The 25138-nt window shown below is 40.0% G+C and overlaps 1 protein-coding gene across 3 annotated transcripts in view; it reads left to right on the top strand.

The window, feature by feature from the left end:
* The first annotated feature begins 3257 nt into the window (after positions 1-3257).
* DAAM (disheveled-associated activator of morphogenesis-like protein) overlaps positions 3258-25138 on the top strand; it is a 192260-nt gene continuing 170379 nt past the window's right edge. For 2 of the 3 annotated variants that reach the window (XM_072298359.1, XM_072298360.1), the window contains exon 1: positions 3258-3756. In XM_072298359.1, coding sequence (XP_072154460.1) covers positions 3616-3756 — 141 coding nt within the window. In that variant the 5' untranslated portion in view covers positions 3258-3615. The remainder of the gene's footprint in view (positions 3757-25138) is intronic. The other variant, XM_072298358.1, reaches the window with a different exon arrangement.

The raw sequence follows: 25138 nt of genomic DNA, 5'->3' as shown, positions 1-25138 counted from the left end.
TGCGATCTTGGAAATTTGTAATATTTTTCCCGAATTGGACCCATATCAAAAATTCATGTTGAGGGCTGATGTCAGTTCCAAGTGACGCTTGGTATTCGCAAAAATACTATTGCTAAGTTTATTAATACTTCTTTTCAAACAATAAATAATACAATTAATTTAAAATGGCGAAGATTTAAAATAAACATCTTCATTTTAAATTAATTGTATTATTTATTGTTTGAAAAGAAGTATTAATAAACTTAGCAATAGTATTTTTGCGAATACCAAGCGTCTCTTGGAACTGACATCAACCCTCGACATTTTTCCTGGATATAAGGTATGACCTATGACACCCATTGACGTCCTCTTTAACTAGCATAAATAATAATTTCGAGAGTTTAAAGTTGTTAGCTTGGCATCGCTGTATCACCACCTATCAAAGTATCCCTGTTTAAATCATCATTAATATAAACTTCGAAGGATTCAGACTTTCAGCGATTCCACCTTTTTTCTATTTCACTCGAGAGGTTGCCAGATTGTGCGATAAATGTGAATATTTTACATGAAGTTGAATTGGGAAAAGTGCTAAAAAAGCAACTTATCTGGCGACAATAGAGTCCGGGAGGGACGAGAGGCTGCCTTCCTGGGAAACCCCATGATTTAGCCGGAAATGTCATTAAAAGAATTGATTCCGTTTGAAGCATCAATTGTATACTAGGGAAAAGCTATTTTAAAATAATAATTTTAAATGGACCAAGATGCTACAAAAAAGGGAAAAGGAAAGGGAAAGGAAATGAAATGAGGATATGAATACTAATATGCAATCAGATAGAATAAAACAAAAACATCAGAGAAAATATGCGATGAAAATATAAGAAAAAAACATGCGTGGGCTCATTGCGATTCGGAACTCGACTATCGTTCGATTCGGAACTATACTATCGTTGAGCAGTTTTTAGACCCCTAGGCCACCGATAATCTTCTTAAGAGGTAAAGATGAACTTTTGCTACTTCAGCGAGTCAAATCGCGGAAGGAGATCCATGGATTGTCTTTTTCCGCCATCCGAAGGGATGACGTCCCAGTCAAATGCGTTTTTGAAGAAATGATCGATCCCCATCATCGCTTCATCTCCACAAATCTATTCATGCGCATGGCCCATTCTATGGCATGCTCCGGCAACAAGGTTCTGTGACGAAATCATTTTTGCCTCCAGAGTCTCCAAAATGTATACATCTCAGTGATCAAACGTCCAATCACCGAGAAAAATGGCTCGCGGAGCGAGCTGAATGTCACTCGCGTAGCGAGTGATCGGGGGTCCAGGGGGCGCAGCCCCTTGGCCGGCCGTTCTGGACGCGCTTTGCGCGTTCAGAACGGCTAGTACAAACATAGAGCTACAAATGACACATTTGGTAGATTTCATGCTTCAAATTCTGAAGAAGATCCACGAAAGTCGCTTTTTAAACGTAGAACTTAGAAATATGAACATTTTTAAAGAGCATATCGACGGTGAAACTACCAAATCACGTATCTCGTTTGCGGTGTTTAAAAATCTACGCTCGCATTTTATTTTTTTGAAGTAGACCAAATCAATATCATTCCTTGAAATTTTCACAGAATTTTCTCCGCACGAAGAGGAAAAATCACGGAAATTTTCAAGACTGGACGTTGAGTAGTTTTTCCTTTAAAAAATAAAGTATGACAGGAAGTCTGCGACGTCGCAAACCGAGATACGTGGTTTGGTAGTTTCACCGTCGATATGTATAAACTTAGCAACGCTGTATCAATAAATCTGTACTTACACTCGCGGTAAGGCCCATATAGAAAACACGTATCATATTATAAAGTTACATCTAAACACCATACATACACAGATCTTTTGGCGATCAATAAGTTCGTTTTTTCATTGAGAAACTTACAAAAGTGAGCAATTTTTATAGGTCTTTGAAGTCAACTATGCAACGTTGTATCAAGAAAATCAGCAGTCATAGGCGTAACTAGGGGGGTCCTGGAGGCCCCCCCCCCTAGAAATCTCGTGCCCCCCCCCCCCCCAGGAAAACGGGATCCTCCATTCCTCACCTCCCCCCCCGCTCTCTTCACCACAAGAGGTGGTCCCATGCCCCCCCCCCCCCCGAGAAATTTCCTAGCTTCGCCCCTGTCAGCAGTATTACCGTATCAATAGGAATATGGATTTAAAGATAAGACTGACTGTAGGTAAAATGTCACAAAATAACATGGAGTTGTTTTTTAAAGTAAGATAATATGCGAATTTTTAAAGCTTATAAATATACAAACTTTGCAACGCTGTATCTTGGAAACCAGACGTATTCTCAAGCTAAAATTTTTACTGGAGGCCTGTATCATCATAAGGTTTCATTTAAGCCGCATACGAATAAAATCCCTGAGTTTCAAAAAAGGGGCCGCTTTCTGGGAGGCTCTTGCCCTTGATGAAATACGAATTTTCGAGGAAATCTGAGAATATTTCTCCTCTCGTTTTTCAGAGATGTTTCTTCGCAATCAGATCTAAATTATCTAAACATTTCAAACAGAATAATGAAGAAATTCTCATGATGCACCCGACTAATTTATGTACCGAGGAGGCGTACTTAGGTTTCCTCTCTCAGCAGAAAAAAGTGCCGCAGGTCGGTACCTACTTTATCATAAATTTATTTATTTTTGAAGAAGCATCCAGCAACGATAACAATTTGTGCACACGTCTTAGATCCAATTCAATTATTTTGAATGAGATGTAAATGTGAAAAAATAGTGTGTCATCTAATGAGCAAGAGAAGGGAGGTAGGTATAAGTACATTTTGATTTGGATTAGTTAACAGGAGTAACTTAAAAGGAAGACTTGAACGGCAGGAAATAAATTATAATATAATAGAGGATTTGTGTTTGTATAAAGTGCACAAGTCATTTACTTCGAGAGAGACCCCACAAGATTATTAGTAAAATCTGGCATCATTGTTTATGGTGTGATCACAGAACAGATAAGGTGCGAGCAAATCGTCAAAATTCGGAAGCCGGTCGGAGGCTGGCTCGCGAGCCCTTCTGGTGGCGGGAAGCTATACCTTTGCAAAACTGATCACTGTCACGGACCTATCACGGACGCCCGAGGCTGAGAGCGAGTCTGTCCTTGATTCGGCCAGCGTCTGCGTCGCTCACGGTCCTTCGCAACGGACGCATCTCGAGCTATCCAGCGACGTCGTCGTCCGTGCAAAAGATTCGGCCAGCCAGTCGTGTCGATCGTCGTCTGCGACTTCTTTGTGCATTCGGTGAACGTCTCTGGTCGCGCACGCGTCGGCCGCCTTGGCTCTCCAACATCCCTTCATAATTATTAGAGCTTCCTTTGAGTTTTCTTCTTGTTTGTCGGTAATTAAGTCTCGTGTGTCTCTTTATGCAGTGTGTCGATAATCTGTGCCGTGTTTAACGCTTCTGTTTCTTGAATTCATTCACCATGCCTCGAGGTTTTAGTCGGTACACGCGTTCGGAAGTTCGGAACTGTGTTGCGCGATTCGCTTTTTCGCTTTCTGTCTCATCATGTTTTTCATTTCGATCGCATCGTTTCGTATTTCGTCGTGCAATTAAATCGTGCGGAAATTCGGTTAGTTTCGGTGTGATTTCGTCTCGAGATGTGGACATTTCGCGTCGGTTTCCCTGGTCAAAGCGAAGCTTTTCAACTTCACGCAGAACTGAATCTTGTGATGGGCTCTCTCGATGGGAAATTTTGGCTACTACTGCTTCTGTTTATCACGGTTTGGTCTGTGATCGAGGTTTGAGATAATTTACTTACTTCTGATTTAAATTCTGCCCAACTAAGGTGTAAATATGTATTACTTGTCATGTGGATCTTCCCCTGTGATTTTCCTGTTTCTTTCTCTCTTCAGTCATTTCTCTTCTTTCATACGCGCAACCCACTGAAAGGAAATGTTGACAAGTTTTTAAATGAAGAGGCTTGGAGGACAAAGCGCACAGAAATTTTTTGAATTTTTTCTATTCCAAGATATATAAGTATGTGTTTCTAGTTTCAAAATTTCGTGGGGCTTAATGGCGGAAAGGAAGTTCAAACTCACTTTCTGATGCTTTAAAGTTGGATTTTAGTTGTGAATTTTCTAAGAATATGCCTACTCTCAAATTAGATTTAGATGAATTAATGAATATCTCAATTTTTTCAAAAACTGTACTGAATGAGCCTTGACCTCCAAGCCCTTCCATGAATATTTTTGTACCCTCTCATTTCAGGTTGCCAATTTAGACTCACCACGCTATGTACCTTTCCCTCATCTGAGAATTCCTAGGTTGTTCGATGAAAATAATATGAATTTTTCATTGACATTGTGTCTTACATTTGTACCTTCAGATGATAATTTCGGGCAAGTTTTGTCCGCTTTGAAAAGAGTAGGAAATATGTTGATTGGAGAGAAATCGACGACTCCTTATTGGTTTTTTTTCCAGTCGGAAATGAAATTGCCATTTTTTCGAAACGTCCCAGTTTTTTATGTTATTGCAGCCTCTCCTTATGTTACTTCATTGGTTGACTATATCGTTCATTATTACTTGGGGGCTCAACGTATGATCAATGTGAGCTAAAAATCTATCGTGGAAGTTTGAGTCGTTGAATTGGAATTTTTTGTTTCCGTCATCTCGAGCTTTCCTTTTATTCATCATATTCTTTTTTGCATTTGGAAGTGTCTAACTGGAACTTATCGTTTCAACCCAATCGTACAAGCCCTTGCTTGCCCCCCCCCCCCCCCCCACTTTCCTTTTCGCAGTTGCAAAGGATTACTTTACCAAGATTAGAAAATCCCGTGTAAAATTTGAGCAATTTTATTGAAACAGAGAAGTTTCGCTACATTTTTAGTAATTAAAAAATGCTGCTCCGTGTGAGAATACAGTTCTGTGAAATGTTTCCACGTCGTTAGTTGAAAATTAAGACTAAATCTTGTACTCAATAAGTATCCTCTAAATGGTCCTAATTTAATATTCTCGAAAGTTGGAAGACCTTTCAACCCCTCTTGCCAAAGTTTCAAAGGCTCCTGCAGTGTTGATTTGATTTTTCTGTTCTATTGCACTTGGAGCGCTATTTCCGGTTTTCCTAACGCCGAGCAAAATGTGTCGATTGTTGTTCTTTTCAATCTCTCAATTGAACTACATTTTGCCATTCGGAACTATCATTTCTAGCAATGTCTAAGAAAAACGTATGTGCCATTACTTTCCCTATGCACTTACGTGTTTTTACAGATGAGCCTGAAATTGTATATCCTAATTGCCTAAAGAAGTCCAATTCGTCGGTCTTTTGACCAAAAAGTGTAACTGAATTTCCACGTGAGCCCTGTTTTACACGAAAATCCATACTCTCCGGGGCTCACTCGAAAATCTCGGATCGTCCTTACGTCAGAGGAGCGGCGAGTTCTCCCGCCTTTTTTCCCTCTCGCTTATCTTGTGCTTGCCGGGCGATTTTCTCCCGCCCGATTCCAACACGCTGGGTCTCTCCCCTTCCCCCTGTGGTTTGCCTGAAGTGATGAGTGAAGCAAAACGGGCAAGATAAGAAATCGGCGACGAAAACTGACGCCTTGGGACCGGATGCGGGCCCTCACGGCTTGTGTCTCCTGTCTGGTTTTTCGGGCAGAGAACCCTTTTTTCTCAGAATCCTGAAGCCGCACGGAACGATTTCAGTCGATTTTCTGTTTTTCAACATTATCACTTATTGCTCTCCTAGAATCTGATTTCTTCATAGCAGGCGGGTGGTCTGCACGATTGCGGCTTCTTCAGTCAAACCCTCGCTTTCTCTCTCTCTCTTCCTCCAGTCTACTGTGATAGTTACTATCTCGGAAACTTAGAGAAGAACGCAAGGAGCGTCCCCCCCCCCTCCGCCTCTTTGATGGATTGTCATGACCGGCGTGCTATTCTGACGATCAAACCAACCCCCCCTCCCTCGGCCCATGATCGGTAAATGACTTCAAGTCTATTCGTTCGGAAAGAAGGACTGTTTTATGAGGATTTTTGTTTCGTTAGTATTCGCTATGGTTTATTCTCTAAGAGGAGAAAGGGTGTCAAATAGATGATTCTTCAAATGATGTTTCTTTCCTCTTTGAACATTTGCCAAAATTTTTGTTCAGTCGTTTCTTCCTTCTTGTAGTTCCCGATGTAGAGTTACCTACGTACATTATTTTGAAAACAAATTTTCTCCAAAATTTTGTACTTTACCCCTTTCTGAACATTTTCGTTCACCTGTCTGTGCTAATCTGGTTCGTCCCAATTATTTTTCACGAGTAGGTGGTAAGCTTATAGCGACGTACAACAATTTGCAGGTATTCAGTGCTGAAGTCTAAAATATGGTCAGTAGTCCCTAGACTGTACTTCAGCCTGAATATAAAACAATTCTTGAAGCCGAAAAAAATGAGGCTCAAACGAAGAAATAAAATTAGCATTTCACTGGAACCACTTCCCTCACTAGGGTCTCGGACGTGAAAGAGGTGTATAAAATTCAAAATTCTCTCTAAGGTGATTCGTCAAGCTCAAGTGACGTGGTCGAACTGGTCTGCGATGTATCGCATGGATTAGGCCAGATATCTCGGCAGATTTTGAATCTTTAGCAAAAAAAAAGACTATAGCCCCAAGCCTGAAGAATTATTCTAAACCCAACAATTTGCAAAATTCCGAGATATGAAAGCAGAATTTTGTAAGGGAAAAAACCTCGCATTCGATCCAGAAATCGATAGCTGAATCGAATGCGAGATTTTTTTCCTATCACTGTTCTGATTTCATTTCTCCGAATTTACCCAATTTTTGGGGTTAGAACGATTCTTTAGGCTCATGCGCAGGGACTATCGTCCTTTTTTTACTATAAAGTTCAAAATCTGCAGAGATTTTAACCGAATCGATGCGATGTATTGCATGCCAGTTCGACCACGTCACTTAGGCTTGAAATCACCTTAAACATTCTCCTCACATCACCAGTAATAACTCCCATCCCATTATCACCTTCCTCTAATCAGCATCTGAATCCTCACTGTGTCCCTTCTCTTATCAATGAACTTATTCTCCCATTGCAATTCACAGTTTGACCTAATCCTTTTCTGATTCTATTCTTTTGTATGATCTTTTACTCTCAAGCTCCTCACAGTTCAGTGTCATTTATCCACGCTATTCCTTCCTGTCTTCCTCTTCCCCCCCCCCCCCCCATTTTTGCAAGGTGATTCGTCGAGCTCAAGTCACGTGGTCGAACTGGTTTGCGATATATCGGATTGATTCGGTCAGAAAGCTCTGCAGATTTTGAATTTTTAGCTATAAAGGGACGATAGCCCCAGCGCATTAGCCTAAAGTATCATTCTAAACCCAAAATTTGGCAAAATTCAGAGAAATGAAAGCAGAATTGTGCACGGGAAAAAATCTCACATTTGATACAGAAATCGATAGCTGATTCAAATGCGAAGTTTTTTTCCTGACACTATTCTGATTTTATTTCTCTGAATTGTGCCAATTTTGGGGTTTAAAATGATTCTTTGGGCTCATGCGCAGGGGCTATCGTCATTTTACTGCTGAAAATTCAAAATCTGCTGAGATTTTTGACCCAATCGATGCGATTTATCGCATGCTAGTCCGACCACGTCACTTGAGTTTCACGAATCACCTTGACCTATCAAGAGAGGACCAGTCACTTGGCTTAGGGGAATCCAGTACCATTCGAATCTTTCGACCATATTACGGGCATTGCTCTCCTTAACCGTCTGATGAAAAGTCTCTCGGGTTTTCGAGTCATAAAGAGCTGAAGTGTCCAAAAATCACGCTTCTTGGTCACTTCGCCCCCCCCCCCCCCCCCCCGGTATCTCGAAAAACCAGGAGGCTTTCATTCAGAAGGTCAAGAAGAGTAATTTCTGGAGCAAGGTCGAAAGATTCGAATGGTACTGGATTCCCTCAAGCATCCGTGCCTGGTCATCTTAAATTTGGCATTTTTTGTAGTTTGCTGCATGCCCCATTTGATATTACAAAAATGTTCATTATTTAGTTGTGTTCAAAATGGCCAAGTTTTTCATGTTTTATTCATGTCTCTTATGTTGACTTAAACTTGTAAGTGGATGTTGGGTGCATTTGATTTTGTGAATGGTTTGTGTGCGTGTGATTGTGTGAATGGTTGGTTCGTGTGCGTGTGATTGTGTGAATGGTCGATTTGTGGTGCGTTTGTGTGTAGAGGGAGCGTAGGAACTGACGACTAGGTGCGTCCACGCGGTTTATCTGACTCTTGGATAGCCGGTCCGTCGCGTAATCCGCCAGTTGCTCTGATCTTGGAGCGATCGGGGGTTACTCGACGTACCGTCTATCCAACGATTGAAGGAACCGTGTGGACGCTCTTTCGACGCTAAGGCTCTCGTGACGCGTACACATCACGGTCGAATTTCCATTCAGGTGGGGGCCATCAATGCTCGTTGACGGACTTTGATGACCTCCATCTGAGCGGAAAGACCGTCATATGTTCGTGTCACGGGAGCCTTGGGTAACCCATGTACTTGTGGCATGTTTTTTTGGGTCCGGTCCAGATCCACATAAGGGTGGTTGGGCCGGTCTGGGAGGGTCTGCGGATGATCTCCTCGCCGGGCCTGACGAGTGGCGGGTTGCGTTGCACTCCCTGGCACAGAGATGCAAGTAGCGGCGAAAATACCCGGATCCCAATCGGATCCGGGATCAGCGGAACTATATTCTGGGGCCTAAGTTATTATCAGTGGCGTGGCGTGCTTTGCGATGTATCGATTGTTATGTCATTTAAACCTATGGAAAAGGATCGATAATCAGGGTGTTCGCAGTGAACACCTTGGTAATCGATTCTTTACCCTAGGTTTAAATGGCAGAACAGCGATATATCGCAAAGCACGCCACGCCACTGATTATTATCAGTGGCGTGGCGTGCTTTGCGATGTATCGATTGTTATGTCATTTAAACTTATGGAAAAGGATCGGTAATCAGGGTGTTCGCAGCGAACACCTTGGTAATCGATTCTCCACCACAGGTTTAAATGGCAGAACAGCGATGTATAGACTGGAAAAAAAAGTCTGCTACGGTCAAGCCGTCTCGAAATCTTGAGAAAAAATCAACTTGATTCAAGAATTTTTATCTTAAAACAAGCAATTTATTGCTAAATTCAAGATTCGAGATTCCTATTTGCAGCTACCTTATAGCTTGGATCACCTGCTAGCTTGATTTAAGCAGCACAAAAATCTTGAGCCAAACCTGCTGAATCTTACATCAAGCCACCATGGCTGCTAATTCTAAGAAGTTGTTTCTTGAATCAAGATAATGTATACTCGATTCAAGATTCCTGGTTTCAAGCATGACACGTATCTTGGAAATAGCTGGAAAAATTAGACTTAAATTAAGTTTGCAGCCAACTTCTTGAATTAAGTTTCCATTGGATTGTAACCACTCCGCCTTTATTTTCGGCACGGGCATTAAGTTATACATTCCTACATTCTCAAGTCATTCCAGGAGATCTCCAAAAGCCGCGCATTCTTACAGTGCTGCAAACCGAGAACAAAACCCGCGGCAACGCACGCGACGACTTTAACATGATCCATGTTGAAGAATCAGTAACGTTTTATCCCCACGTTACGAAATTTTATGAAAAATGAATAAAACTTTCAGTATTTAGTATTGGATCCGAGCATTAAACGAAAAATAATTAAGATTCCGCCGGGTATCTAATTTCAAGCAGCCCGACCATGCTTATTTCAACCTATACGTTTCTTGGCGGCAAATTTAAGATTTTTTCCAGCTTGCTTCAAGCTGATTTTGATTTGTTTCAAGCTACTTTTTTTTCCAGTGTAGATTGTTATGTCATTTAAACCTATGGAAAAGGATCGATAATCAGGGTGTTCGCAGCGAACACCTTGGTAATCGATTCTTTACCACAGGTTTAAATGGCAGAACAGCGATATATCGCAAAGCACGCCACGCCACTGATTATTATGTGAACTTCACCTCTAGCCCCTGAACCAAGGCACCCACTATGATGACCTTTGAAACACCTCCTGATTCATAGTCGTTATCAGCAGGCACGTGGCACAGGGGGTTTAAGTCAGAGTGTTTACTGATCCGGAAAAAAATACTCCTTTGAGAGCGGTCCGGAAGTATTGAGATAGAACGGGAATCCTGCAAGAAGGACTGACATTTTTAAGACCGACTGGAAAAAATGCAATCCCTCGCGCATTTTTTCTCCTTAGTGCAATTTTACGTACTAGTTCGCAAGTGTAAGCCACATTATTTTCAGGCCACCTCTAAGTTTCAAAAGTCGTGTCTTCTTCATTGCAATGCGCCCGTGAATTCAGAATTTACAAAGTATTTCAATTAATGGCACCTAAAAATGTACTGAAAAAGCACTTAATTTTTCTAATGAGGTGCTGTACTTCTTGTTAGCCAGTTATTTTTGCGCACTCTACTTAACCCCCCCCCCCCCCCCCCAATGCTAAATGAAGGGTCTATTGCAAAAATATTTCGGGGGAAGACCCGTGGGCCACCCTTACTCTGAGAAGGTCACCCACCATTATATCCGCTCAAGACTTCTTCCCCCAAAACAAGACCCACCAAACAACAAATATGAATGATGAAAAAATTACCGCAAATCGAGCAACTAAAACAATATCAACAAAAATCTACGTGCCACGTGCCTGTTTAACGGCTTCTTACCATGAGGAGGCCTCTTATGAAGCATCTTGAAAAAAATGGATCAGTCAAGGGTTCATCAGCAAAATGGACATTGCTTCCTTTACCCCACATTATGGTTTTCGGTCCCATCGATTCAGTCATATTAATTCATATTTTTAACTCAGAGTATGGCTTAAGGAAAATACATGTCTGGTCAGAGTAACATAATTTCGATTTACAAGCCGAGTGTGGTTATACTTATTCGTAACGTAATTCTCGCTGCAATGCAGTCGCGTGGTCGAGCACCCAAAACGTTGAGTCTTTTCCGGTGTAGTCGAATCCATCTATTATTAATCCATCCTAATTTAAGCTCATAAATTTTACTTGAGTTTCTTAAAAATTTCCATTTTTATGATGCTACGCGAACGACCTCCTCGCGAACCTCCCTTTAACCCTTTATTGCGTGAATCACTGAATCAGGCACCGATTTTCGAGATAAAAACTACTGTGCGCAGTACTTGTAGGATTGTAAGAATAGATGGAGTCCCAATTTAGGTATACATTTTTTTTTTTTTTTTTAAAGATAGTTCGGAAATTAGCTTCTTATCCTTCCTGAAAATCATGTTTGCTAAATGCAATTTAATGTCAGAGAAGACTGAAGCCAAAAAACATTGCATGGTCACTGTCATTGAACGCAATGCAATTAAAAGTTTTAATCACATTGTAAACTATACGAGCCTCCCTAAATGAACGACTCTGAGTATGACACTTTTGCCAGTATTAAGCCAAATGCTTTTTCTCCTCAATTTCTAACCCTTGGGAAACTCTCGTCATGTCGATTATTTTTCACCGTTTAAATTCGTTCGTACACTTATTCAAATTTACCATAGTGTCGGCACCGTATTGAGCAATAGCCGTTTAAAAGTAATTAAAAATGGTCGCGAAATAAAGACTATGAATCTTATTGTTTTCTTCCTCCTAAATCTTCAAGTTATTTTCAAATAATCGAGCTTTTTTACTATTAACTTTTAATGAATGTATCAAAAAGTTTCATAAATAGCTTCACTAACAGTAATCATGTCATTCATGTTGTTTGGAAACATGCTTTTTTTAAGAAATTGTTGAAGTGCTATACAATTCTGGGTCTGTCGAGGGAGGAAGACTGTCTTTCCCTGTTGATTGTGAAAAAAAATAGAGAGAAAAGAAAAGAAAAGATTAAACTTGTGCTATAATATCTATCAGATGCCCGCACAAAAGTCACTACCAAAATTTTAAAACGTTTCAAGCATCTAAATCTCAACATTTAATGTGGTCTCCTGGACCCCGACGTAAATAGCCATACTTTCTCATCGTCGTAATGAATTAACGAATTAAACCATTAGTAGATTGCCCTGGCTACCTATAAGTCGGATAATGCTTTTTAGGACGAGTTATTAAGCATAGTCAACATTTTATAGTAAATAAGTCAATTTCTCCGATTTAAGTCGATTTCTTCTCAATATTTAAAGAAACCAATGTTTTTCGATCGTGCGCCGACAGGGGCACAATTTTTTCGCATTTTAAGCCCTCGCTTTTTTCTAGGAGGGTGTGCCATTGGATAGATCGTAATCATTGTTTAAGTCCCAGGATTGGGTCCGACCATAAAAATATGCTAGAGCCATTTTTTCTCGATAGCAATTAGGTTAGGAAGTTCTAAGGTCATACATACGAACGTTGACATGTAAGTTTCTATGCGGTTGCTTCTTTGCATCGTGCGCGCGTTACATTTCAATGTTTAGGGTTGAGAATAAGCAATTTTTGGAGCTTTAAATCTGTATTTGAATAATCCTGCTATCCTGCTGACTGTCTTCAAAAAAATCGTCACACATATAATTTGGGTACCAACCAAGATGAATTTGAGTCTTATTATGCCGAAGTTTTAAGACTTCGCTTGATACGATCATAATTCGCGGTCCTCGTGAAATCATCCACCTCAAGTCTGAACAAAATTTACTAGGTTTCAAGCCTAAATATAGTTCCGAAGAGCATTTTACAATCCTGGCCTTCCACAGTCATTCAATGAAAGCTCATACAGATGTTCGTTTAGATTCACTCGTGAGTAGCTTCGCTTTCAAATTAAATTATTCTCATAATTGACTTACTATTTTGAAAACTCATTTTGCAAGATCACAATTTAAATATTCATTATTCTATCAGGAACGGACTCAAATGTGCATATTAATTTACAATATGTTCAGAATGTTATGCCAGTCTATCAGGACCAACAATGACTCATTATCGAGATTCTTCGTTTTCCTCGCCAGTTTTTCCCCTCAGTTTAGTATGAGGATATGTCTGTACACGCATTTACGGTTGTTGAAATATTTCGAATGGTAGGAGGACCAAATTAAAAATGAAACACCATTAATCATTAGAATTAGACAATACGTTGTCAACCCTCCGCACATCGCACATTGTGCAGCCACTTGTACTTATAAGGTTGCCTAACCGCCAGGGGCTGTCGGCGGAACTTTCTTTAAGGTCTTATTGTGGGCCATTATCGTGCACTGCTTTCGACGCAGTTGAATCCATGCATTCTTAAGAGCTCCATCTCCCATAGATTTTGGCTGCGAACGATCATAAAAGTCATCAACAATATGTCGCTTTTTAAAAGATTCAAACACTGTATAATAAGGTTTATATTGCTCTCATTGCTGGGCCGAAATCGCCGCACTGTGTGCGGGCAGAGACGAAACAGGCTGTGAGAGCAATTAGGGATCCATTAATTAGTCCATAAATTACGTGACGCTTTTTTCCAATTTTTTCGGAATTTTGGACCCCTCCTCCCTTCCCATCCCCTTTTGTAAAGCTTTTGTGACGTAAGTCCCTATTCTTTAATATGTTTAAAAAAATCGCGTAACGCATTCCTCGACCTCCCCCTTCCCCCCTAGAACTTCACGTAATTTATGAACGACCCCATAGTAAGTAGATATCATAAGGATTGAATGTCCTAGATACGCGTTCGAAGTGATTCTGCCGTGCCAAGAAAAAACGCCGTATCAGCATTTGAGAGTTAACTAATTTCATCGAATAGAACATGTAATTGTGAGGAAAGGTCTGCACAGTTCTCCTTGAAATTTTCAGATATTTTAGATTAAATCGCGGACACATTTCTTTGAAAAATTTGTAAAAAAAGAATATTCAGAATTTTCCCGATTAAAATTTTACTCTTATTGAAGGAAATGTGGCCACATCTAAAGGCTCGTACGACTTTTTTCCTTAACACGGCAGTATTGTTCTCATTGCCGGGCCGAAATCGCCGCACTGCGTGCGGGCAGAGACGAAACCGGCGGTGAGAGCAATTAGTAGGTAAATGTCATAAGGATGAAGGTCATTAAATGAACTAATCGCGATTTGCCATTAAAAATTGCTTGCATTGCATTGCTATTGCGAGATTACACAACTTCTTTCATACTGCAATGGTAGTGTGTGACCTGGGAGTTTCTAATAGTTTCTATTATTACATTTAAACTAATGAATTAAATGAGATACTTGCACTTTTAATGTCACGTTTTGACCTGCTTCTTATAAGTTATTGTGAACTTAGAAGTTGTGAATCGAAGCAAAATTGCATTTGCTTTTAAGTAGTTCCAAATTGCAAAAAGTGATCCAAAGTTTTTAAGTCGCAAAAAAAAAGTAATACAAAATATCCCAATAGTTTTTAATTGAAGAAACCTAGACTGGTTGTTGGGCCCCGCAGTGTATTTTACGATGAATGATGTTTCGTTTCATGCTAACGATCACAATTCCCATGGACTGTAAAGAGAACGAATTATTGCTCTCATACTGTATTATTACTTATTATTTATTTATTTTTTAATTTTTAAAGAAAATCAATACGCGTGAAACGTATTAAAGTGTAAATTCTTTTAATTCATCAGTTGCCGGATCTGCGAAGAAGAACCTTATTTTCCAAATATTCAAATTTTACTTAAATGGTAACACTGAATTTTGGCGCAAGTTTGACTGTCAAGCTCAAACATTGACGCGCTTGACACTTGACACATGAGCTTGTGGTTTAAATTTTTGCAAGAAGTAAAGGACAAGTTTCCCCTCCAACGATAAGTTCCTTTTTCATAGATCTGGTCGTTTTGAAATCAAAAACTAAGAATAACAAAAATTTGAAGTAGAAAAATTCTAATTTCCGTATCCAACATTTTGCCTCCTAGTCGGAAAATATTCATTTTCAGGGGGTCATGCACCCTGGCCGCTATGCTGCAAATTAATAGCCATATAACAATCAATAGAAAACGTATTAATTCACTTTATCTTTTTAATGTATCCGTGATTATTTTGAATCTCAGTCTCTTTCAAAGGAAATTGAAAGAAATTTTAATTTTATTAACATGAGAATATATTTCTTTTAAACCGTAAAAACGAACCCCGCAGCACTCATTATCGACATCGAGGACTTCTTCGGTAAAAGGGCGTTTACGGTTAGCGCAGTGCTGCTAAGATTGTGCAATTTTCCATCGCATTCACCGAAAATGCAATCCATTCACTGCCGACTTGCTTCCACACAATAGTGAACAAAAATTCGCGGGAATTCATACGAAAGCTTTCAGATTGGTTGCTTGTAATTAAATACCCACGTTGCCATTCTTAGCAGCATTAGAAGCCTCCTACGCCTTTTTACCGAGGAAGTGCGCAATATTCACTTCTTTTGAAAGTATTCACTCCAAGCCTCACAAGTTTTGTTTTTAATGTGCCACAAATGAGAATATTCTAGCTGCCTTTTCTGGCCTTCTCTTTGATCATCATTAATGATAGTATCTGATTGCGATATTTTTATCGTATATTTCTATCAACGAGGTTATTAGAGCAGCCATCTCAATTTTTGATCAACTTGCTTGACGGCATGACTCGCTATTCTTTAAATTAAAGTTTTCCAAAACAGCTCCGAACTAGGGAAGCTCTCTCTGCGTTACACGTAGTCTGGTAACGTCACGAGCATGACCCCCCCCCCCCCCAAAAAAAAAAAACCACTAAACTTGATCGCTGATTTTGCCGCGAGGTAGAAGTGGGGTTTTTATCCTCAATGTAGTTCGATTTCAAGCTGAATAACCTCGTTGATCTCTGCTACTGATCTCAGCGTCATTTTTATGTGACCGCCTGTTGCCCGCGTGAGCTGTTTGTGGGCCTCTTTATTGCTCTGCCATTGCGAATCCCATTTTTTTGCCCCTTTGGACTTGACTTTTGTATTGTGTTGCTGGATTCGTTGTCAACAAACCCTGCCGACGTGAAGCCGAACCAGTTTGTGTCCAGCATATATCAAGCATTGTTTTGACCTGACGCAGATTTTACTTAATGAAACAGTCAAATTCCTACTTCAGCGACACATTTGGATCATCATACATCATCGGCTGAAACCGAACCTCCGCTACGAACCCTGAAACTGGTGGTTCGTTTCAACCAGTTTCCTCTAGCAAAATGCATAATCCACAATGTAATTTATGCGGAATGCAGTTTTGTTTTCGTCCATCCCTACTGTTTTACGAAGATGATCGTGTTATGGCTACTTCAGCTTATCCGATGGTGCTAACTCTTTGGATATGAACAGCAGAAGCCTTTTTCTTTTCATGTCCTTGTAATTTTCGATGAATTATTAGGAACTAATCGAGATTAAATCCGGTAATCAAGATACACCACATCGTCAGCATTTCAGATCAACCTTTTTCTCCTTTTTGCTAACAGTATCGATTGAATTTTCAACATCGACCATATCATCAATATTTTCCAGCAGAATGGTTCTCTCAATGCTGCAACAGTTTCGGCCGAGTGCTTCACACTATCTTATCATCAGATGAAAACAATTTCTTTTGGTTTCACAGTGCTAACAGTCTCAACCTAAAGCTGAAAGTGAACCACATCATTGGTATTCTCGACTAATATTTGCATCATGGAAGAGCTCTTCCGGAAGCTGACATTTATCCATCTTTCTTTAGATGCCATCAATGTACCTCTTAGCTGAGCGCCCTCTCCGATGCCTACCTGGAGGAACCAACTCCAAAACTTTTTGCGGCAAGCTGGTATTGTAACTCCAGGAAGACGTATTTTGCTCATTGTTTTCAAGCCGCCACAAAAAGTGCAGATCTTCAGACGGAGTTGTGTCGAATTACGCCCAAGTAATATGCAGCTTAGTCAACGTCATTTTGCAGATTTATGATGAATCAATGCAAGGTATCGCAGAATGTCCACATGCAAGAACATAAACGCCTGCAGTTGATTAAAGTCCACGCAAATGCGCATCCTGTCTCGGGCGCTGCACTTTACACGCATGAGCGCGCAAGTTATCTCCCGGAGTAGATACGCGTGAAGTATATCTGCAATATTGCAGGCGCCGCAAACCATGGACGTCAAATTCACTATGTGGGGTTCTCCAGCGAAGACATGCACAATTTAACGACATCCTTTCTTTTTTTACTTTTTTTATTGTTTTTTGCCAAGTGGTCAGCGTGTCTGACCGTCAAGTGGCGTCAAATTTTCACGGAACTGACGAGTAAATCTGCAGAAACAGATTCTACTCGGCCTTAATCCGTGAATTATTTTTTTTTATTTTTTTTTTTTTGCCCAGTGGTGTCAAATTTTCACGGAACTGACGAGTAAATCTGCAGAAACAGATTCTACTCGGCCTTAATCCCTGAATTATTTGATTTTTTTTTTTTTTTGCCCAGTGGTGTCAAATTTTCACGGAACTGACGAGTAAATCTGCAGAAACAGATTCTACTCGGCCTTAATCCCTGAATTATTTTTTTTTTTTTTTTTTTTGCCCAGTGGTGTCAAATTTTCACGGAACTGACGAGTAAATCTGCAGAAACAGATTCTACTCGGCCTTAATCCGTGAATTATTTTTTTTTTTTTTTTTTTTTGCCCAGTGGTGTCAAACTTTCACGGAACTGACGAGTAAATCTGCAGAAACAGATTCTACTCGGCCTTAATCCCTGAAAATTTCAAAAGCTTGAAGAATGGATGTGCCGAAATCCCCATGATGTCTACGGACATAATACAAATATACAATCACATAAGTATGTCTTCTGCTGGAGAATTTAGAACGCTAAGTTCCGACCCACCCGTGATTTGATATGCCAGTGATCATAATTGTGAGGCGTCTCAAAAAAGAAAAGAAAAGGAAATGCGCTGGGGTCGAAGATGAAGGCCCGCATACCACGAGGAAAAATTATTCGGTCAATCTGTTGCGTAGCGAAGCAAAATTCTCAGGCAGTCGACGCGAAATCTCAAGAAACTTTACTCTGCTCTAATGCGTCAATACTCTACGCAATCAAATCAATATAATGAAAAAATGTTCATTGCCTGTATGCAAGCTCCTTGTTGCACAGTTAACTCGGTTGCCGTTTGAGAATTTGAATTTTTCACATCATCCAGATATTTTACCAGCATTCGCCTGCCTTCATGCCTTGCTTTATCGTGCAAGAGAGTCCAGCGCCATCGGCCCAATACATCCACATGTACATCCGTCTCTCTCAGAGCCACCAACCCGTTGATCGCACTCGATTCTGTTTCTACAATCGACATATCTTGAAATCCGTTCCGAAAGCTGGAGTGAAGAACGTTTGCTTGGTCAGAAGTCTCATTTCTGTTTGTACTCAAATTCTTGCGAAGCAATGAGTAATAATTGCTGAACGATGATACCGTCAAACCGGACAAATTCACTGCGATACAGATATTGTGATACGGAGCCGAGACTGTGGCTTTTCTTGGTCAAGACAAGGAAAAAATCATCGAACAAGTTTATTTCAGAATTTGTCAGAAATGTTTATTACCAACTAGGAAGGAGAATAAGAAGACCAACGATACGAAGGAATGTACATTTTGATCAAAATTCGGACAGGAAACATTGTTACGACTCATAAATCAAAGCTTCCAACGGCGAAGACTTCGGGATGTAATGGCAGAGTATTTTTCCCCAATATAAGGTTTTAGGGCTTAATGAAATAAACAAATTTGTAAAAAGCTTGCGCACCGTATATTTGCACGGAAGTCATTTTCTAAAGCCGCGGCGGCAATTGCTTATCTATCAAATGGCTTTCCGAGCCAACTTACGATACGCAAGCTTTATTTTGTAAAATTGTACTGTAGTTGAAATAAAAAAGAAAAAACAGAAAAAAATGAAAAAACAGAAAAAACAGAAAAAAAAAAAAAAACAAAAAAAAACAAAAAAAAAAAAAACAAAAAAAAAAAACAAAAAAACAAAAAAAACAAAAAAACAAAAAAAACAAAAAAAAACAAAAAAAAAAAAAACAAAAAAAAAAAAAAACAAAAAAACAAAAAAAACAAAAAAAAAAAAAAAACAAAAAAAACAGAAAAAACAGAAAAAACAGAAAAAACAGAAAAACAGAAAAAACAGAAAAAACAGAAAAAACAGAAAAACAGAAAAAACAGAAAAATAGAAAAACAAACAGGACACATCGTGTTCATTTATGTTAAGCCGGAATCCCACTCTGAATTTGGGAGCTGAGCATTGGGGTCGTCAGTCATTGCTCAACAGCTGCATTGTCGTAAAGAGTGTTTTTTTTCCATCAACTTGATTCGAATAGTGCAGACAAACTGATAACCGATGATAACCGATCCTCATCGGTTGCTGAATCTTTAATTTTTCGCGTTACGCGCAAAATTCAGGACACCACTCAACAACGGACCGATGACACCCACATTCAGCTTCCCTGTATTCAGCGTGTGATTTCAGCATTTGTAAAATTAAGTGCCTAGCTTACAGTCCATGGATCATTTCTATCAATGATTATTATTTAAAGATTTTTCATCATTTTATGTCACTGATGAAATTGATCGTTGTTCCTCCTTGCCCCACAAGCAATACTGCAGAATTTTCAACAACCGCACTTGCGTGAAAAGAAAAAGAAAGAATGAGTTCTATCTTTCATTAATTTTCAGTCATATTTACCCATCCATCTGTTTATCGCTTTTAATTTTTACCTTATTTACACCTGCAAAGGAAGATTAAGCATTTTTTTCTGTTCTAAACAATTTTTTAAAGAATCTTTGTCACTTTAGAAGTCAGTTGGACCACATTGTGCTAAAGAAATTCACTACTTCCGTTTCAAACAACTTGCGTGCCATTAGTTTCCTTATTCAGATACGCGTTTTTATGGATGAGAAAGAAATAATAACTCTGCTATATTGGATATTGAAGTTGAACTTTGCGTTCTCAACGAAGTTTGAATCTTTACGAACATCACTGAATTCAGCAGTTTTGTTGAATCGCACTTACAGTGTCATATTCTATTCTAGGAGGATAAAGAGACTTAGTGTACAAAACTTCAACACTCAAAAATTTTTTTCCTCCCATGTTGTTTCCCCTGTAGGTACAATAAAATTAGTTAACAACGGTACGTCATGTGTATTAAAGACACTATATCAAGTCGTCCAATAAGTTTCTTTAACTTATCTCTGGTGTGATCGGAAATGGATTTGAATTAAGTGACGTATCGTAACTATTGTCGGCAGAAAAAAAGAAATGGTACCTAACTTTTCAGTTAAAGATTTCATCAACTATTTGTCCCTCTCGTGAATTAAAAGTCATCAAGTTCATAGTCTCCTTTTGACGATTTTACTTTGAAGACAAAGCAGTTTTTTCAGATTAAAAATTTACTCAACACATTATTTGTGTTCTGAAATAAGATTTGCGAAAGCATGACAATTACTAATGAAACGGTCAAGCAGAGATATCACCAATCAATTCATACAGAGTTCTAAATGCTTCAAAAATTCATTAATCAGGTTTAGCAGTATCCTTTCTGGGGAGGGGGGGGGGGGGTTTGGCGACAATTTCAGATTTTCATAATATTTATTGCCAAATCTTCTGGTATTAAGTAAATTTTCAGTATTTTAGGACTATTCATTTTATTAATTTAAAGTTTTTCATCGTGTTTCGCAATGAATTATTACACTGAGAAAGTAGTTAAATTTTTCCGTATGCCCTACTTGCCAAAATTCGAAGTCTACGTTGGCAACTGTTCTCTCGGTGCACAAAGCATTTTGCCTGAATGAAGTTGAATAATTTCTTTTCTTTTCTCTCTCTCGTCAAACGATTTCAAGCCCTTGCGTAATAAATTACGTGTAAAAGTTGAAGTTAAATCCACACTCTGTGTTGTATCGCACTTGCAGATTTTTAAATAATTAAGCAGTTTTTACATTAAAATCAAATCGAATGCTCAAAAGCTGTATAAGGGTCTCCCAAGGGAATTAGTAGAAGATTTTTAAATAATTGTGCAGGTTTTACATTAAAATCAAATCGAATGCTCAAATGCTTTAAGAGTTTCCCAAGGGAATTTATCGACACTTACTGGATGTGTTGTTTTTCTTTAATGCGTGAGTTTCGCTTAACAGTCGCTACACAGCCTTAGGATTAAATAGAAATGAACGCTCCGATAAGACTCGGTTTATACCAGGATAGAACAATTAAATCAACGAACGAATGTAACAACTTACTCTGACCAAACTCTCCCATTTTACCCGTGTACTTACTTCATGCGTTACTACCATTTCCTTCTCGGTAGACCTTTCTCCCCTATCTTTCGTTTTCCCTTTTATTTTCCAATCGTGTCATAGACTCCCGTAGATTTTAATCGGTGGGTGCCAATGAAAAAGGGCGGAGGTGAAGTTCAAGGTTGTTTTCCTTGAATATATAAAGTTAAAATATACCATAAATCAATATCAACTAGTCAATGCAAGTCATTGTCTCAAATTGAATTGTATTAACCTTTTTCGTGACAAAATTTATAAATTCATCAGCTGACATTAAAATTGTCAGATGAACAAGGTGATTCTAAGTGATCTGGGGACGAGATCAGCAGCGCAACCTTGTGGCAAATCTCGTCCAAAGATCACTCAGAACCACCTTTGGGTACGGCACTTAAGGCGCGCAAGTCTTACACTGGTAAAAAAAACCTCTTGGTTCAAGAGTGCAGTTTCTTGTCGCCGGATTCAAGAGTCTTGAACTCTTGTTTCAAGCGGATTTTGCATTGATTCAATTCAAAATCCGCTTGAAACAAGAGTCCAGACTCTTAAATCCGGCGACAAGAAATCGCACTCTTGAACCAAGAGGTTTTTTTTACCAGTGTCTGCGCAATTTGGCGACCTTTCGATCATCAAAGGAATCATTTGATAGATGGTTACACCATCTTTGGTCGCCAACTTACGCAGACACTGTTAAAAAAAACCTCTTGGTTCAAGAGTGCAGTTTCTTGTCGCCGGATTTAAGAGTCTTGGACTCTTGTTTCAAGCGGATTTTGCATTGATTCAATTCAAAATCCGCTTGAAACAAGAGTCCAGACTCTTAAATCCGGCGGCAAGAAATTGCACTCTTGAACCAAGAGGTTTTTTTTACCAGTGTCTGCGTAAGTTGGCGACCAAAGATGGTGTAACCATCAATCAAAAGATTCCTTTGATGATCGAAAGGTCGCCAAATTGCGCGTCTCAAGTGCCGTACCTTTATGGGGGCCCCGGAAGTTCCGCTGCAACAGCTACTTGCATCTCTGTGCCGTGGGGGTGCAACTACGACCAGTCACCGTCTGTTCCGGTTAAAGTGCGGGCCATGCGGTCCGTTCGCCGGTTGGGAGGACGGACGTCCTTCGACCACTCTGTCAGACGGCATTCTAGCAGTGGCGTGCACTGAAAAAAAAGTTCGGTAAATATGGAACCACGATTTTGTTCGGTACACACGACCGAATTATTCGGTCTGCTCAGCCGAACTGTTCGGTCGCACAAACCGAACAATTCGGTTGCACAGACCGAATAATTCGGTTGTGTGCACCGAACAAAATCGTGGTTCCATATTTACCGAACTTTTTTTTTCAGTGATGGCGTGAATTGCGATATATCGATTGTTCTGCCATTAAAACCTATGGTAAAGAATCGATTATTAGGGTGTTCGCTGCGAACACCCTGTTTATCGATCCTTTTCCATAGGTTTAAATGGCATAACAATCGATATATCGCAAAGCACGCCACGCCACTGCATTCTACGATCTAGCTAGGATGGAGTGCTCGAGGGAACGTCATGCGGGTCGTCTCCCCAACCCCGGTCGGACCGCGTGGCACGCGCTAGAAGGAGACGTCTGCGGACCCGCCCGACCGCCAACAACCCTGCCGTGGACGGCGGTCCTGCACCTGCAGCAACCCTTGGTCGATGACCTTGGGTTAGCTTTCAATGCTTGTAAAAGCCGTGCCATCATTTTTACTCGAGGGTGGTTAATGTGCCACGGGAAAAACGAGTTCGGGTTCGCGACACAAGAGGGTAGGTGGAGGCGTTACGTTAGCACTCCTGCGTCTCGTAACTACCGTTAAGGCAGTTACGGAGCGCAAGAGACGTAACGTAATGCTTTCTTACCCCCATTTTGTGTTTCGGATCCGAATTTTTTTTCCCCGTGGCCGACTGACTTGTGACTTGACGGGGGTTGGTTAGCTTAGGGTAGGTTAGGATGGGCAACGTAGGGGGCTGGGGGTTTGGTGGGTATGGGGTGTAGGGTGGGATTAGGGGGGAGGTTAGGAGGGATAAGGGGTGGGCACGGGTGGGCTCAGTTTTTCTTTTACAGGATTTAGTCTTAGTTAACTCTGGGTAGGGAATAGTCTGGGCAAATAAGTTGGACATAAAACAAATTCGGACATTTTCGGGGAACCGAGAATTGCAACTACGGATCCCAATAGCTCATCAGGATTCTGTTCCCATTGTGTCACACACTGAGTCTTTACCTATAGCGGCCGGACCTTTGTCATCGTGGTCTACTGGTAGACATAAAATGCCAACCAATTATAATTATCCTTTGTAATTTATTCCTTCATTTAAAAGGATTAGGATTCAGCTTGCAATTCTGATGAAACATGTAAATAGTTGTAGGTAGGTTTAATGGTAAGTTATTGTATCACAAAATTTGCGAATTCCTTCAGCGCGTTTTGTGATATGATAACTTGCTATTATACTTACCTACGATTATTTACATTTTTCATCAGGATTGCAAGCTGAATCCTAATCCGTTGAAATGAAGGAAAAATTCACAAACGATAAAGAAAATTGGTGGGCAATTTTTGTCTACCAGTAGGCCACAATGGCAAAGGTCCGACCGATAGGTAAAGGCTCTTTGTAGACACAATGGGAACAATATCCCGGTGAGCTTTCGGGATCCGAAGTTGCAATGCTCGGTTCGCCCGAAAATGTCCGAATTATCACTATGTCCAACTTGTATGCCCACAGGAGGGCGGGCTGTAATTGAGCCTTTGCATATGTAGGGGATTTGCGATTTAAGTACATTATCCTACATAAAATTTTGCGAGAAATACGATGATGCCACTGGTTTTCTCCAAAACAAACTCCAAAACTCAGTAAAAGCTCTTAGAGTTCAGGCCGTAAAGAGGGGGATAACAACCCACGCTACGCTGAGAGTCCACCTCTATACCTATTCAACCTCTCCATCAAAGATAGGGAGCAAATATATTAGCAGGGTTGCCACTTTGTGTGGGGACTCGAAAACTGAGAACACAGCAACCCTGTTAGTGTATTTGCTCTTATCTTTGCATGGAGAGTTTCACTAGGTATAGATGTAGACTCTCAGCGTAGCGTGGGATATCCCCTTCTTTACGGCCTCAACTTTAAGAGCTTTTACTGAATTTCAGAGTTTGTTTTAGAGGAAACCAGTAGCATCATCGTGCTTCTCGCGAAATTTTACATAGGAATCAGTTCTTCAATCGCAAATTCTTGACACACGCAAGAGCTCCATTATTTCGGGCCGGGCTTGAGGTCATGGGAAATAGAATGGGAGTGGGTGGGTGGGTTTAGTTTAGGTTAGGCTTAGGTTTAGGTTAAGCTTAGGGTTAGGCAGAGAGAAAATAAGAGCGTGATTGTGTGGTGGTGAGTTCGTGTGCGTGTGATTGTTTGAATGGCTGGTTAGGAAGCGTGTGAATGTTGAATGGTTTATGGTGGAGAGCAACAATAGAGTTCTTGCACGTGTGGGGGATTTGCGATTTAAGTACATTTTTGCGTACAATTTTTGGGTGTTAATAATATCGTTCCTTTCCTCCTCTTGTTTCTTATATTTCCTATTTATTTCAAATTCGTCTTTGTCTTAAGTAGAAGCAACCTTAAATTAACTTCTTCGTCTCTATCTTGTCGTGCCCATTTGTGTTCTTTTTATTCCCTAGTTTTCCCCCCTCACCCACAATCAAATTTTTTTTTTTATTTCAAGCACCTCTTTCACTTCGGAAACCTTGAGTGAATAGTAGTGGTCCCTCCGCCAATTTGTCGAATAGACCAAATATTTGGAGGGAACATCTGAAAATTATATAGATATTTCTTCCTAACGTTTGGGCGTTTCCAAGTTTGGTACAGGTTGAATCCTCGTGCTTACTTCTCACGGAAGATAATTTGCCTGGAATTAATTGTTAATTTTCAATTTGGAGCCTACCAGGATATTCCGTTAGGTCTGACAACTACTTCGAATTATGTTTTT

This window comes from Bemisia tabaci, chromosome 3, assembly GCF_918797505.1.
Source record: "Bemisia tabaci chromosome 3, PGI_BMITA_v3".
NCBI lineage: Eukaryota > Metazoa > Arthropoda > Insecta > Hemiptera > Aleyrodidae > Bemisia > Bemisia tabaci.
This window is presented reverse-complemented; position numbering and strand designations above follow the sequence as displayed.